General features: G+C 58.4%; 2 protein-coding genes across 2 annotated transcripts; both read left to right on the top strand.

The window, feature by feature from the left end:
• Nucleotides 1–103: 103 nt before the first annotated feature.
• Nucleotides 104–10,574, top strand: LOC103827060 (inner centromere protein-like). The gene is made up of 20 exons (XM_030239921.2): nt 104–178; nt 349–487; nt 608–721; nt 1,822–2,504; nt 3,466–3,517; nt 4,034–4,067; nt 4,306–4,405; nt 4,920–5,007; nt 5,480–5,615; nt 5,686–5,778; nt 5,888–5,899; nt 6,351–6,460; nt 6,585–6,696; nt 7,318–7,428; nt 7,657–7,781; nt 7,956–8,034; nt 8,824–8,931; nt 9,137–9,223; nt 9,792–9,948; nt 10,261–10,574. Exons 2-20 carry the CDS (start codon nt 357–359, stop codon nt 10,458–10,460), a joined length of 2,532 nt encoding a protein of 843 aa, XP_030095781.1. The 5' UTR covers nt 104–178; nt 349–356; the 3' UTR covers nt 10,461–10,574.
• Nucleotides 10,575–13,605: 3,031 nt separating this feature from the next.
• Nucleotides 13,606–14,564, top strand: LRRC55 (leucine rich repeat containing 55). Its single transcript, XM_030239923.2, has 2 exons — nt 13,606–14,215; nt 14,300–14,564. Exons 1-2 carry the CDS (start codon nt 13,606–13,608, stop codon nt 14,533–14,535), a joined length of 846 nt encoding a protein of 281 aa, XP_030095783.2. The 3' UTR covers nt 14,536–14,564.
• Nucleotides 14,565–15,655: the final 1,091 nt, after the last annotated feature.

Genomic DNA, 15,655 nt, shown 5'->3' on the forward strand with positions numbered 1-15,655 from the left:
CCTCTCATTTTGATAGTTATGCATGACGGACGGGAAAATTAACCAATAAAAGCCCGGAGATTGAGAGGTGTGCTCTGTGATTGGCGGAGGCCGAGTTTAACCTCGGGGTGCGAAGGGCTGGGCTATGCTGTGAGGGTGTGGTGAGCAGACGAGGGCGGCGGCAGCAGGGGCAGCTCTGGTCAGGCGCCGAGCGAGTGCTCTGGAGGGTCTGGGGAGCTTGGGAGGTGTCCCCGGGAGGGGTCCCCTAACAACTAAGGCCTGGCCTGCCCCGGTGCCTGCTTCTCTTTTTCCCACACAGAGGGGTGTTCTGGCTGCCCCCCAGCCTCGTCCTCTCCCTCTGTGTTCCAGGCGAGGCGATGGCGGAGGGTCCCCAGCAGCTGCTGGAAGTGTGCGGGCAGAGGCTGTCCCACTTCCTCTTCGGCGCCCAGCACAAGCATCTGGCCTGGCTGCGGGAGGTGGAGGAGCAGGGCATGAGGATGCTCAAGAGGTAAGGGCTGCCCTGAGGGGACCCCGCGGTGCCCCGCCAGCTGGGTGTGGGTACGTTTGAGGGAGTTGATGTGGGCAGTGGGGGAAGCGATCTTTGTGCTCTGCCTCTTCTGCCTCACAGCAGCTTCAGGGATGAGCCCATGCTCTTGCCCAAAACGCCATCGCAGAGGAGGAAGCTCAGGAAAAGGCAGTCCTCTTGGATGAGGGAGGAAAGCAAGGAGCTGAGCAGGAGGAGGTAGGTGGGTCAGCTTGCTCTGGCTCCGCCTCATGGTGTTTGGATGAAACAAAGCAGTGCCTGCGTTCCCTGAGTTATCAAAGGGGCACATTGGGATTGCTTACTGTTCGATTCTGGTGAGAGTTTGGGATAAAGTTGGCTGCTTTCCTTCACTGTTTTTTCCTGGTTATAGTTCAAGAATAATAAACACTATTTTCTTGTCTGTTTACAATTGTGTTTTGTCTCACTTGGTTTGTCTTTGGGCTCAGGTTGCTGCTCCTGGTGTTCACTCCCTCAGCTTCTGTGTCAGTGCCTGGAAAACTTGGGAAAGGGATGTGTTGCCAGCACCATGTCTGAGTTGGCAGGCAGGGAGACTCCAAGGATTTATGGAGGGACTGAAGTGGAAGTTCCAACTGATTTGCTTAGAGCCCACGCCACTTTTAAAGCTGCCCAAACCTGATCCATTGGTGTTTTAGGGCACTAAAATCGTGCTAACTGTGGTGAGAAGCCCACAGGAGGAAGAGTTAGAGGTGGGAGACTGTCAGGAAGCAGACATGGAGGGTGGGGAGAGCAGCAGGAATAGCGGGAGCGTGGGAGGTTTGTGTGTGTGCAGGGAGAGCAGGAAAAGCAGCACTGCGGATCAGAGCAGGGAGAGCTCCAGGCCCTGCTCCAGGTGCTTGGGTCATGTCTTCTCCAGGAGAGCAGCCCAGATAACTCCTGTTGGTTTTTCCCTCCTTTAAACTTGGTTTGGAAAGAGCTGCTGATGCAGCCAGGCCTGCTGCTGTCAGCAGGAAGGTGACACACCGTGTGTCCCTCCATAGGTGCTGTCCTCCGCCATGTCTGCTCCCAGGGCAGGGTTTAGAGCCAGCTCTTAATGTAGGGCTGGATGCACCTTTCCCACTGCCATTTCTCCACAGCTGACTCTGTGTGGCACAGCCCTTGTGTGTGAAATCCCATCTGGGCTGTGTCCACGTGCCTCTCCCCAGGGATAGGATGGGCTGTGAGGGGGAACAGTGGGGTAGAGAAGCAGCAGCAGCTTCACTTTTACCCCATCTGCTTTTCCCTCCAAAACTTGGCAGTCGATGACTCCATCCTTTCCTTCAAAATTCTTTTCCTTTCAGGTTATCCAGAAGGAGGAGTGGTGTCAAGCTGCAGTCTTCCAGCCTGAACTCCCAGCAGTGCCTGAGCCAGGAGCAGCCCCAGAGCCCTGGCTGTGAGGGGCAGGATGTGTCCATGCCTGGCTGTGCTCTGGGATCTCAGGCTGGCATCACACCCCAGCCCCCAGCTCTGCCTGGGAAGCAGCCTGTGGAATCATGTGTTCCCATGGCAGATCTCAATTGCCAGGAGTGTCCCCAGGCTGCTGCTGATGGTGATGCATCCCCTCCAGCAGTTTTGGGGGAGCAGCTGCCTGAGGTGGATGCAGCAGCTGAGCTCCAGGACATCCCTGGTGTCCCTGGGATCCCAGCTGAACAGCCAGGAAGGGATGGGGAGCAGGACCCTAGGAGAGCCAGCACCTCCACTCCCAAGGCCTCTCAGAATGGTGATCCTGCTGCTCTCCAAGGAGATGGATCTCCTCAAGACCTCGAGGCGCTGCTCTTCCAGGACTCCCCCAGTAAAAGTGTGGCACAGAAATCCAGGACGCGCCGCCGGAGCGGGCTTGGTGCCCCCCACAAGAGCCACAGGGCTTCCCTGGCAGAAAAGTGCTCCCTGGCCAGCAGGAGGGAGAACATGATCCGGAGATCCATCAGCAGGGCCAGGAAGGCAGCAGCTCGAGAATCCTCCTCGGCCTCCAGCAGAGTGAGCTGTGAGTCCCTGCACTGCTTCCATGTGGGAATGGAGTGGTATGGAGCGGCTCATCCTTGCCTCCAGCTCCCCCAGTCTCCTGTCCTTGTGGGCTCCTGGGGTGCAGCTTCGAGGCAGGGTGTTGGTGCAGCAGGGGGAGTCGGGGTACACAGGTTAGGAATGGGCAAAAAACACAATTGTGGAAGGGAAAGTATGGCTAGGCTGGTTCCAGCTATGTGTGCCTATGGATTGGGAGAGACTGCTGCATTCCCTGGGGAATGGCTTTAATTTATGGCATCTGCCAGCTCTCCAAAAAAATCAATAAGGCTGAAAGTGCAGCCCTGAAGTTCGGTTGCAATGGGCAGAGGAGCTCAAATGCTTTTTGGGCAAGGATAGAAGAGACTCAAACTAGCTGTGTCACCAGAGGAACAGGGGCCGTGGAGCCCAGGCTATTCCAGTAGCTCCAAATCCCTTGTATCAGCTATTCCTGCTGCTCCTGACAGGGTTTGGCTCTTTGGGCTTTCCAAAACCATTGCTGCTGCAGGCAAATGGGCTGTGGTGGAGCATGGAGGCCTCTGGAATTCAGCTTTGTCAGCCTTGAGTCATGCTGTATCCAGGCATTTGTTATAACACTTGGAGCGAAGGGGTGTGATGGGGGGGTGGAAAGAACCTGGAATCAGCCCAAACCCCCTGGATCCCTGCACCAGAGCGTGCAGGGAGGCAGGAGCTGCAGCCAATGGCCTGGGAATGCTGGCTGTGACACAGGCAGCTGGAGCAGGCTGCAGGCAGCAGAGCTGCTGCCTCAGTGCTCTGCCTCCCCAGCCCACTCCAGATACAGTGGCACTTGAGGGAGGTGTGGTGCTGGTGGGAAAAGCAGAGCAATCCATGTTCCTGGTAGGAAGCCTGAGCTCTTCCATTTGCACCCTGTGGCTGTTGGGAGCCTGGGAGTGAAATCCCAGCTCCACTTGTGCCTTCCTCTCCAGGCCAGAGCTCCTTGGAGGCTTTTGTGGAAGAAGATGTGACCAGCAGCACAAGGTGAGGCTGCCATGTATGGCAGGGGGGAAGAGATCCCAGCATTCCCTGTGAGGACCCTCTGGGTGACTTTTCTGTCACAGATTTTGTCAGGGACTGCTCAGGTGTTGTCACCTAGGGCTGGATAAGATTTCAGGTTCTGCTGTTCAGGCACAGTGAGATTAGGTCCTTCACTGGGGTGGCTGGTGGTGTTTCCTGGGGTTCCTGGAATTCCTGGCTGCCACTAGCCCTGGAATGCTGGGGGCCAGTCAGGTCTGCTCTGGGGAAGGGACAGCCCAAGGCTGTCAGAGTCCCCTCCTTTCCTGCTACTGGCACCCAAGGTGGTTATGGGGTGTTCAGCAGCGCAGTGGGAGAGTCCCTCAGAGGAATTTACAGCCCAGCCTTGATGTGCCTGGCTGGAACAGCCTCTGGATGTGCTTAGGAACCTGCACCTTCCATGGAGTCCCATACGCTGCTTCCCTCATCTGTAACTTGCCTTCAGAGAGAATTTAAATTATTAAAATAGTTTTTCCTTCACAGGCCTGAGCTGGAGCCAAATTCCCCGAGGGAGAAGGTGAGTTCCAAGGAACAACCTCAGGCTGTGCGGATGCCTTCTTGCTGAGTCAGCACCTTTGCTGAGGTTGTCACTGGATGCAGGGATGTGGCCAATGTCCCAAAATGAGCCAGCACGGCCCTCACTGGGAGGGAAGTGAGGGTTCCAAGCAGCTGGCTTTTCCAGGGCAGCAGGTCCTTGGTAGCCTTGTTCTTTGGAGCAGCTGTGCCAAGGGAATGCTTGTCTTTTTTCCCTGAAGGCTCCTGGAGATGTCCTTGTTCCAAGCACAAGTCCCCGAGCTGCCAACCCTCCTGCACAGCACCTGTCCCCTCTGGAGCAGCAGGCAGGGAATGCTGCAGGTAACTTCCAGGGGGTCTTGCTTTTCTTGCATGAAACCCTGAGAACACAGACTTCAGGGTCAGTGGGAGCATTCCTGCAAAATAAGGGGCTTGTGTTGAAACTGAGACACTTCTGACCAGTCAAGGAAGATTTCTGGATAAAGTTTGGACTTCCTAAAGAGGTGGGAAATCAGGTGGGCAAGGACACATAAATGTGTCCAAGCTGTGAGACAAACATTGCCCTCTCCAGCTTCAGTCTGTGCAACGAGTCAGTGGGGACATTTGGGAAGGAGCTCCTGGAGCTGGAGTCTTCCAGAGTGTCATGTCCTTTCCTTCTGAGGTTGCATTCCATTAAGATTTAGAGGCCCTGATTATTTTCTGTGCCTGTGAGCAAGAAGGAGGAGTTGGGGTATGGGGTGTTTTGTTCCCTGTGAACTGGAGGATGTGACAAGCAGCTGGAGCTGGAATGGAGGAAAGAGTCCCTGAAGGGAGTTGGATGCCTCACACGTGGCACTGACTGCAGGTTTCTCCACAGGAAGCCATGTAAATCCCAGCAGCGAGCCCCAGAAGAGCCAGGAACAGCCCCACTGTGCCAAGCCCCTGGAGAGTTCCTCCCGCACGTGGTAGGAGACACTGCAAGGAGCAGGGATGAGCCAGGGGTCTGGAAGGACTCAGGTTTAGCATTTTAAGTCATTTGTGCTAAAAAGGTGGGGGGGCCTTTCTCTCCCAAATTCCAGTAGCTCTGGAATCTCCTTTGGCCAGATCCTGTGTCTTGGAAGTCCTTTGTGGCTTTTGGAGCCCTGTTTGGGTCTGGCACGTAGAAGAGCACCCAAGGTCCTGCACAAACCAGCAGAGGTGCCCTAGCACAGTTAGCTCAGAGTTGGGAGGTGACTTCAAGGGCTCCTGAGGTGCAAGTGACTGACCTGGTTATTTTTGTCTGTGAGTGTCTGGAATACCTGACCTGACTCCTGGAATACCTGATGTGTCTCCTCACTATGTGTTGCTGGGGAGGTTTTGGGAGAAAGATGTAATAGCCAGTCAATCCTTCTGGAGAGTGTGACAGCCATTTCATGTCCCTCTTGCTGATGCCACCAGGATGAAAGGCTGCAAGCAAGCACTGGGTGTCCTGTGGCACGGGCAGCAGACGGGGGGCCGGGTCCTTTCCCCTTTGGATGAGAAGCACAAGACCTTGGCAAACCAGACTCCAGCATCCCCCTCTCCAGCCAGCAAGGTGAGTGGTGCCACAGCCCTGTGCCTCCTGTCCCAGGCAGGCCCTGAGCTCCCTCCCTCTCTCCCCTCAGGCTGTCAGGCCACTGAAGAACTTCCTGCAGGGACAAGGGGGTGGCATCAAGGACTTCATCAAGCGCAACACTCCCACCCGGTCCCACCTGAAGGTGCGTCATATCTGAGGGATGGGAGGAGAATGGGCTGCGTGTGCTGGGAAGGGGAGTTCTGGTGTTACTTCCAAACCTTTAATTGTGTTTTTTATGCCCTTCTCTGCAGGGAGACTTTGTTGTAAGTATGACACCTTATCCATGGGGCTGACATGCTGACCACACTCTCCCCTCACACTGATGTCCAGCAGCCCTCTGGCCACACCAGTGGTGAGGTGATAGGATCTCTGTGCAGGTGTGTTCTGCTGGGACTGGGCACTGCTGGGAGCTTCTGGCCTCTGAGCCAGGCTGCACTGTGCTCCCTCTCCACCATTTTCCTAGCTCCTGGGACAGGTGGTCACCTACAGCAGGGGTGTGCTGTTCTTTTCTAAAGGTACTCTCTGCAGCTGAAGGACTGAGGTTTTTCCTTCTGTGCCTCTGCTTGCTTTGGATATTCCCTATTGCCAAATATGTGTTGTTTCCCCATCCGGTGTCCAGGTGAATGACTCCAACAGTGCCTGTGTGTACCAGGCTGCCTGAGGGGAAACACAGCCCCCCAGCACCTGGTCCAGTCTGAACTCTTCTCCCTTCAGGAGAAGGAGAGGCAGAGACTGGAGAACCTCCGGAAGAAGCAGGAGGCTGAGGAACAGAGGAAGAAGAAAGTGGAGGAGGAGAAGAGACAGCGTCAGGCAGAAATGAAGCAGTGAGTTGGGCTCCTTTCCCCCTGCTCTTTCCTTGGTCAGCACAGACTTGTCTTGTGCTTCCCCCTTGGAATGAGCACTTGGGAGCAGGCAGGGCTGATGGCCCCTCTTGCCCACGCTGCCCAGGAAGAGGGAAGAGCGACTGAGGAAGGCCCTGCAGGCTCGAGAGCGTGCAGAACAGATGGAGGAAAAGAAGAAAAAGCGGATGGAGCAGAAGATCCTGCAGAGTGATGAGAAGGTGAGAAGGCTGAGTGGGCTTTGGGCCTCTCTGAGAGCTGTGAGACCAGGAGGTGTGAGTAGGGCACTGGCAAGCTCCATGCAGGCCAGAATTCCTTCTGACAAGGGGAGGCTTTTGTTCTCCATCCCTCTGCACGTTCCTGTTGGGACAGGCCCTGTTCATGCTGCTCTGCATTCAGGGAATGTGGCACAGCCCTGCAGGTGACAGCCTCACCTGGCCCACGTGCTTGAACTGGAGTGTGTGACTCAGTAGGGGGGTGCATTTGGGTTTCAGAGCCTGACCTGGCCCTTTTTGGGGGGGCAGGCTGGCCTGGTGGCCACGTGCCAGTGCTGCTGCTGTTAATGGCTGTGAAGGGCTGAGGGAGCTGTGCCTGAGGGCCCAGAGCCTGAACAGCCTCTGGGTGAGGTCTGGCTGCTCATTTTGGGCTGGATTGAAGGGATCTTTGGAAAACAAGGAGTCATGTTCATTTCAGCCCTTCCCAAACCATGAGCGGACAAATGCACACCCCTTGCTGGGTCCTCAGTCTCCTTAGGATCTGAGATATCCCAAGCTCCAGACCTCCCTCCAAGGCTGTGAAGTGTGTCCTTGGAGCAGTGGAACTGACAGATGTGGCTTTCCCAGTTGCACATCTCACAGGTGAGGGAAGAGAAGGTGGCAGAGGAGCGGAGCAAGAGGAAAGGGTCCAAGAAACACGGGGAAGCAGAGGCACGGAAGCAGAAAGCCCTGAGAGGGGTAAGAGCAACTCAGGACCCTCCTGCATGTGGAAAAGGACAGGGACAGCAGGGCCCTGCTGGATTGGTGTGGCTGCTGGGGATAGGGACAGGTCGCTGCCTGCTTCTGCAGGGATTTTGGGGTCTGGGCTGCCAGATCTCTGTCCAGGCAGCTGATGTTGGGTTGGAACACAGGGGAGACATGTTCCAGCTGCTGGAGCCTTGCAGGGTTTTCCTCTTGTTTCTTCAGGAGGAGAATGAGCAGCAGGAACCACTGCAGAAAAGGAGAGGGGATGAAGTGAAGGAAAGAGGGAAAACAGTTTTGGAGCTGAAGAACCTTCTGGAGCAGAAACAGCTGGGACAAGCGAAGGAGAGGTGCTGTCCTGGAGCAGGGAATTGGCCACAGCCATGGGGAAGCAGTGGATGTAAATGTGACGTTGCACCTGGGCTCTGGGGCTGCCTGGAGGTTGGGGGCAGAAGCAGGAGGCTGTGAGAGGGTGAGGGTGAGCTAGGCATGCTTCCCTCTCTGAATTATTTCTTTTCCCCCAGGTATCCCAAGCAGCGAGGGAAGGAGAAGCCTCCCCAAGCACAGCAGGAGCCAGCAGCATTGGCTGGCAAGGCCACCAAGGTGGGGCTGGAGTGTTCTGGGAGCAGCTTCTCTATATACAGCACACAGGCTGGGCTCAGCATCAGGTGTTTTCCAAGTGCTGTGTTGCTGGGATGTTGTTTAGGGGATCAAATACAATAAAACTAATGATGGTTATTATACAGGGGTGCTGAGCAGGAGCAAGCCAAGGGCTGGGGGCTCCCTGGCTCACAGGTGAGCCTTCAGCCCTGTCATGGTATGGTGACAGTCATGAAATGGCACTTGGAAGAACACCTCAAAGAGCATTCACTGATCCTGAAACCAGTGTGGAAATTAGAGATTTATTGATGTTTTACTGCCAAATTTCCTCATTGTGCCCAAAGGATGTGACCCCCAAACCTCGGGTGCCACATGGCTCTGTGTTACTTCATTTGTACTCACACAAAGAACACCAGGGCTTTAAGTCAGGGTTGTAGGTCTTGAAATATCACATTAACATTTGCTTTCACTCTCTACTCTTAAATTCATTGCTTCATTAGTGAAAAATCAATGCCCCAAATGGTTCTTCCTCTTCAGGATCAATTCTTCCTCCTGTGTGGGCTCCTGCTGCACTCCTTCCCTTAGTCCCTGGCACTTGGACTCTTTTGTGCTGTATAAATTTAATTTAAGGTCTGAACCCTTCCTGTGCTGCCAGCAGCAAGGCCAGAATGAGTCTGGCAAAGCTTTTTCCAGGCAGGAGAAAATGGCTGAGCAGCACAGGAGGGGAAACTCTAGGAGAAATGGTTTGGGTCAAAAAGGAACTTCAGCAGTTAACTTTTTCCTCTTTATTAGGGGAAAGAAAGTCAAACAAATCTGCCTCTCAGGCCTGGGCTGGAGAAAAGATATGAGCCACCAGAATCCTTTTTCTCAGCTCTTAACGTCTGGCTCCAAGCAGAGAGGGTGAGTGTGGGCTCCAAAGAGCCAGGCTGGACCTGAGCAGACACAGGAGTGACTCTATCTGGCAGTCTTGGATTTGGGGTTGTTTCTGCAGGAGAAGCCACAGAGGCACCGAGGGCTGGATGTTGCCAGAGCTGCCGAGAACACAGCTCTGTGTCAGAGCCTGTTCTGTGTGAGTGAGGAATGACTTCATTCCCGTGTCTTACAGGAGGCTGACGGTCAGCAGCAGCCGAGAGAGGAGAAAAAGCCCATTCCACCAGCAGCCCCTGGGACGTGGCCGAACAAAGCCGTCAGGGTGAGCCCTGGCCCCGGCACAACCCTCGGGTGGCCCCCGCCTGCTGTGGCTACTCGACCCCCGCGGCACAGCCACGGCACAGAGGAGCAGCTGGAAAAACAAGTGGCTGGAGGCGGAAAAGATGCTGGAAGCGGCCACGGGAGGGCAGCAGGTCCTGAGGCGACGTCCCGGTGGGAGCGGCCCTGGGCAGCCAGGCTTGTGCCAGCTGCAGATGCGGAGCCTTCTTCCATGGGCAGAGCGGCAGGAAAGGCTGCTCGGAGCTGGGATGCAACGCAGTCTCTGCCGGGAATCTCCTGTGGGCTCCGTGCTGGCTGTGTCAGAGCTCCAGTGAGGGAAAAGTGAAGGGTTTAGGTGGAGAGTTGAGTGCTGGGACATGTACAGTGTGCCTGTCCCAGGTTTTTCCACAGAAAATGGGAGAGGAAGGAGGGTTAAGAGCAGGTGTCAAGGCACAGAGCCCAGTGACAGTTTTGTGTTGGTTCAGGGTTTGAGCACTTTGGGGCTCTGGTGCCCATCCCAGCCATGAAAGTGCTGCTCCCTTTGCTCATCACTGCTCTCTGTGTGGTTTCAGAAATCCCTCTCCACATCCTGCCTCGGGTCCCTGGAGGGTGCTCAAGAACCAGCATCGCCCCCGGCCAATGAGAACAGCTACGGGCTGGATCTGAACAGCGACGACTCCACAGATGATGAGAGCAACCCTCGGAAGCCCATCCCTGCCTGGGCTGATGGTAGGTGCCAGCTCTGGCCTGGCTTCCTTTCCCTCCTGCCCTGGAGCTTTCCAGCCTTGCTTGGAGCCATCCCAGAGCGCAGTCCAGGAGTGCATGCACCTCTGGCAGCTCCCATCTCTGTGTGCTGAGGGGATCAGTACTGCTTTTTGTGAGCTCTCATGGGCTGAGGTGAAACCAGAGTCCTCTGAGAGGAAAGGGGGCACAGCAGTGTGGTGGCAGTGGGACATGTCCCACCCCTCCTGCTCTCAGAGGGGAAGGGCAGTGCCGGTCCTGCGGCCTTGCAGCCGTGTGCTGTTCCCGTTGTTCCCGCAGGGGCGCAGCTCCAGCAGGCCATCGTGCACCAGTACTACCACCCGGTGGACCTGGATGCGCTGTTCGGGGCCATCCTCAGCCCCAGGCTCGAGCACATCTTCTACAAGAGCAAACCCCGCTACTTCAAGCGCACCAGCTCGGCCGTGTGGCACTCCCCGCCTGGCCCCTCCTGCAGCCCCTCCTGCTCCTTCCAGAGCTGAGCCGAGGCAGCCAAGGTGGTTTCTAGGGTCTGTGTTATACTTACCCTGTACTGACAATTTTAACTTTTTATTCTTCTTTTGTATAGAAATAAAGTTGTTTATTCAAGTCCAGCACTCACTGGGTGTGTCTCCTTCCCCGTCGGTGTCTGTTGCTTTTGCCTTGCAGAAATCACAATTACTAATCTGCAACCAGAGCCATTTCCTAGTCTGCCTCATTTCCTATTCACTTAGGATATTCCCTTGTACAAGGAAGCTTGGGAATTGCTTTAAGGAAGATCAGGTTTTTGAATCAGTGAGGGGGATAATGGTTTTGTAACCCTTTTTTTATATATTTACTGTATTTATCTATACGGTCTAATTATCTGCAATTCCTTTTCCTTCAACAATTCCTGTGCACTCATCTTAGTCTGAGCTAGAATCTTCTTCCTGCTGTTGGAAAAAATCTCCCTGGACAATTTAAGCAGTGGTTAATGCCTCTTCACCCTTTTTTTCTAATGGGAAAAGGAAGCCCAGGCTCAGCTCTGGATCCTGTTGTGGCAGGATCAGTGGGACAGCCTGTTTTGAGCAGGAGCTGGGTTGATTTGGGAAGGGGGAGGAAGGGGGGGATGGTTCCTCAGGGCTCTGTCAGTGTGGCAGCTTTGACCTCCCTCCTGCCCCACCCTCAGCAGCAGAGCTGCACCCATCCCACTCCTTCCTTCTTCCTTTCCCAAGCCTGAATGCACATGGATTGACAGGAACAAGGATGGATGGAAACAGAAAAGGCTCTGGCTGTAAGGTAGATTTATGGAGCCAGAATCCCTGGAGCTGCCCTGCCCCTCCTTCCACAAAAAGGGGCTGGAAGTGCTTGGACTGCTCAGTCCCAGAGCCTGTGCTCACCCAAGGGGACTTTTGTCCCAGGAATGCTTTTTGGATGGGTAAGGTGGGGAGGACAGCCCATCCCAGAGGGCAGCATCTGTCCCCAGCGTCCTCAGTGATGATGTCCCCATGGCCACCTCCACAGGGGTGGGCTCCCCATGGCCACCTCCTGGGGTTTGGGCGAGGAGGACACGAGCTCTGTCGCAGCCCAGCATCAGTCAGGACAATTTCCCAGTTTCTTTGGAGCCAGTGGAGCCCGGAACAGTGGGGGAGTGGAAAAAAACCTCGTCGCCAACAGCTGCTGGCAGGGATGCGCTGCCAGGCTCCGGGCTGAGCACTAATGAGGTGTCTGTGCTGCCGCTGGCTCTGCTCAGCTCCTGGAGCCTGCTGGGAGCCCAGGCCTTGCGCTCCAGGAGCTCCCAGGAGCTTTCCGGGAGCTGGGAGCAGTGCTGGTTAATGCCACCCCAGGAGAGGCGGCTGTGCCGTCTGTCTGCCAGCTCTGCACCAGGGAGGATCCATCCCATGGGATGTGGGGAGCAAAAGGCCCCCCAGCACCGGCATCAGGCTCCAGTGCCAGCTGGAAAAAGGAGCAGCTCCATGAAATCAGCAGGAGAGAATCAAGCAGGGATCCCCCAGACGTGGGCGGGCTGGATGTGGAAGTGCCTCCTTCCTAGAAATGCTGGAGCCATGGTGTTGCACCATTCCAGGAGCAAACCATGGGTATCCCTGTGATCCCAAAGGGCCGTTCTCAGGTGGGAGGGGGCAGGTGGCTGACCCTGCTGCGTCCCTCCAAACAGAGAAGGGAAAGGGAATGTTTCAGCTTGCGTGAAGCAAAATAATCCATGTCAACCTGAGGCATTTTCCAGGGCTGTGAGCACAGCAGGAGCACAGGAGGGTGAGAGTGCCCCTTGAATCCCAGCAGTCCCTTCCGATCCTAGAGCTCCCCTTGGATCCCTGCTGCCTCGTTTCTCCCCTCTGCCGCCACGTCATCTGTTTCTGTTTTCAGTGCCTGGGAACCCCTGATTCACCCCATCCCACGACGATGCTTCCCGAGGCTGGGAGAGTGTGGGAGGGCTGGGGATCGGGGCAGGGGAGCAGGATGGAGCCCTCTTCCTGCTCCATCCCCGCCGCATGCCTGGGCCGTGCGAGTGCGGGTCCCCCGGCCTGGGCAGGGGGTCCCTGAGGCGGGGGCACCTCCGCCCGCCGCTGTCTCCCCGGCTCGGCGGCTCCGCATCCCGCTCTCCTGTTGCTCAGAGATGTGGAGGCAGTTGCTAAGAGACACCGACACGTCAGTATCTGGCCCTAAGGAAAAAAAGAGGAAAAAAAAAGAGACAGAGAAAGAGAGAGACAAGGGAGGACGAGGAGGAGGAGGGGAGGAAGGAGGTGGGGAAAGACCTGCTCCCATCGCCGGGCTCGCAGCAGCCTTGGCCACCGCTGCCGAAGCCCAGCTCCCGACTTGGCGGCCTCCGGGGTGTGGCCGGCCACCGGGGACTCCGCCATCACCGTCCGGATCCCCCCGCATCGCCCCTCCGGACCCCTACATCACCGCAGGGAGCCAGGCCCTGCTCCCTCCCTGGCCAGTGAGTACCCCCGGGCAGCCCGGCCTCGCCGGAGGGGTCGGGGCGCTGTGGGGATGGGAGGCACCGGGGTAAGGTGGGCCGGTGGGAGAGGATGGAGCTGGGGGTGCGGGCGAGGGAGGATGGAGCAGAAGCGGTCAGGTGTTGGGGGGCCAGGGCAGGCCTGGGGGGACCCCGGTGGCTGCTGGGAATGGGGATCTTCCCCCGGGAGAGAGGCGGGGAGGGTGTCCCTGGCACCGGGCTCAGCTCGTGGTGGCGGGGGGCTGGCGGGGGGCCGCGGAGCATCACCTTTGCTCTGCCCACCACCAGCCAAGATGGGCTGGCCAAGGTCAGCAGGACCGGGGGGGGCCTTTTCTGCCTGGAATCCCGGGGGGATGCTTGGAGGAGTGACCCCGGCCCGGGGGGCACGGGGAAGCTGTGGGTGTCCCCGAGGCCACCCCGGGCTGCAGCAGCGGCGGCCCCCCCGGCGGGGCGTGCGGCCGGCACGACTTCCCCCCGCTCCTCTTCCTCGCAGGCAGCTGGTGACGGCCCGACGCCGGCCCCGCCGGTGCCCCCGGAGGGGCTGGCGTTGCCCCCCGGATGCCGCCGGGATGCCGGGAACGTCGCTGTGACCGCCGCCAGCCCGGCCCCGCGGCCGGCCGCCGGCAGCCCTCAGCGTGACCGGGCGGGCGGGATGGCCCCCGGCGCCCCGTGAGGGCCGCGGCCACGAGGCCATGCTGCTGGGCCCCTGGCTGCTGGCGGCGGCGACGGCGGTGGCGGCGGCGGGCGCGGGCTGCCCGGTGCTGTGCAGCTGCCGCGGGCAGGCGGTGGACTGCAGCGGGCTGCGGCTCTTCTCCGTGCCCCCCGAGCTGCCGCTGGACACCGGCAACCTGAGCCTGGCCCACAACCGCATCGCCAGCATCCCGCCGGGCTACCTGGGCTGCTACGGGCAGCTGCGCGCCCTCGACCTGCGCAACAACTCGCTGGCGGCGCTGCCGGCCGGCCTGTTCCGCGGCGCCCGGCGCCTGGCGCACCTGGACCTGAGCTACAACAACTTCAGCCTGGTGCCCGCAGACATGTTCCGCGAGGCCAGCGCGCTGCTGCGCCTCGATCTCAGCCACAACCCGGGGCTGCGCCGCGTCCACCCGCAGGCCTTCCGCGGCCTGGCCCAGCTGCGCGAGCTGGACCTCAGCTACGGCGGCCTGGCCGCCCTCAGCCTCGACGCCCTGGAGGGGCTGCCCGGCCTCGTGGGGCTGCGCCTGGGGGGCAACCCCTGGCTCTGCGGCTGCGCCATGGAGCCGCTCCTCAAGTGGCTGCGGGGGCGCATCCAGCGCTGCTCCTCGGGTAGGTGCCGCGGGACCCCCGCGCCCTGCCCCGCCCGGCGGCCGGCAGCCGGGCTGACTCCGTCTCCATCCCTCCGTCCCGCAGATTCGCAGCAGGCGGAGTGCTGGGCTCCCCCCGAGGTGGCGGGGGCCCCGCTGCTGTCGCTGACGGAGGAGAGCTTCCAGGCCTGCCACCTGACGCTGACCCTCGACGACTATCTCTTCATCGCCTTCGTCGGCTTCGTCGTCTCCATCGCCTCGGTGGCCACCAACTTCCTGCTGGGCATCACGGCCAACTGCTGCCACCGCTGGAGCAAGGCCAGCGAGGACGAGGACGTTTAGGGACCGCCGCTGCCACCACCGCCAATAGACCCCCGCCCCGGCCACCCCCCGGCCCGGCCGCCCCCGCGGGGACACCAGACTGTGCCTTGTCCGTCCCCTCTTGGCACTCCCTGTGCCGGGGTGGCCCTCGAGACACCGGGGACACCAGGGGACAGCCCTGCTTCCTTTTGCCCCAAAGTGGGGAGTTTTTGCACCCCCCCTCACCGTGAGCTTGGACCCCCTCTTGTGCTGTTCCCACTGCCCAGGACTGGTTGAGGCAGCAATTTGGGAATCCCCTGGGAACCCCCCCACCTCTGCCTGGGAAAAACAGAGGACAAAGTGTGTGTGTCTTGGGAACCACAGCCACTCTCCTGGGGGCATCGAGGAAATCCCTGCTTTTAGCCCTAAAGCAACACCGCTGGAGCCCCCCAAATCCTGCACATACTCTCCAGCCTCCCCAAAAATCCAGGGGGCCAGGAAGCATTGCTGACACCAAGCTCATCACCACCATTCCAGGGCATGCCTGCACCTTGCTGGTGACATCGGGATGTGCTGGAACAGCACTGGGACCACCAAGCCTGGCAGTGGGATAGGCTCTGACATCTCCAGGGGATGGGATCTCCCATGATCCAGGGACTGCATCTCCCAGAGATGACATCTGCCTCCTCTTCGGGGCCAACCCGGGCACCAGCCTTGCCCACCCTGGGGGAGGTTTGGGAGGTGGAAGGAGCTCAAAAAAGGGCAAAAAGAAAAAAAAGCAAAAAGCAGAAAGCAGAAAGTTAACGACCCTCTGTCCAGCCAAGAGAGCCATGTCCCTGGTGCCTGTGTCACCTGTTCCTGGTGTCTATGTCACCCTGTCACTGTGGGAGCACATCAGACGGGGAGCGGCGCTGGGGTCACCTGGGGGCTGCTTTGTCCCTTCCCCTGTCCCCCATGGAGGCTGAGTGCATGGGGAGGGGGGTTTGGTTTAACCCCAAAAGGGCTCCCACTGCACCCCGGCCACAACGCTGCCCCCAGAAAGGGAACTTGGCCTCTGCCTTCTCTATTTTGTCTGAGGTTTTATTATTTTCCTTTCAGTGAGTCCAAGAACCCCCTGCTCCACACCCCCTGCACCCCCCAGAACTCCTGCACCCCTGGACCA

Source organism: Serinus canaria, chromosome 5 (genome assembly GCF_022539315.1).
Source record: "Serinus canaria isolate serCan28SL12 chromosome 5, serCan2020, whole genome shotgun sequence".
Taxonomy (NCBI): Eukaryota; Metazoa; Chordata; class Aves; order Passeriformes; family Fringillidae; genus Serinus; species Serinus canaria.

Excerpts from the sequence above, each read along its gene's own strand:
- LOC103827060 (XM_030239921.2), top strand. The coding sequence starts at position 357 with ATGGCGGAGGGTCCCCAGCAGCTGCTGGAAGTGTGCGGGCAGAGGCTG. Across the intron at positions 7,429-7,656 it reads AGCAGAAAGCCCTGAGAGGG|GAGGAGAATGAGCAGCAGGA; the intron begins GTAAGAGCAACT and ends TTGTTTCTTCAG. Across the intron at positions 9,224-9,791 it reads GGCCGAACAAAGCCGTCAGG|AAATCCCTCTCCACATCCTG; the intron begins GTGAGCCCTGGC and ends GTGTGGTTTCAG.
- LRRC55 (XM_030239923.2), top strand. The coding sequence starts at position 13,606 with ATGCTGCTGGGCCCCTGGCTGCTGGCGGCGGCGACGGCGGTGGCGGCG. Across the intron at positions 14,216-14,299 it reads CATCCAGCGCTGCTCCTCGG|ATTCGCAGCAGGCGGAGTGC; the intron begins GTAGGTGCCGCG and ends TCCGTCCCGCAG.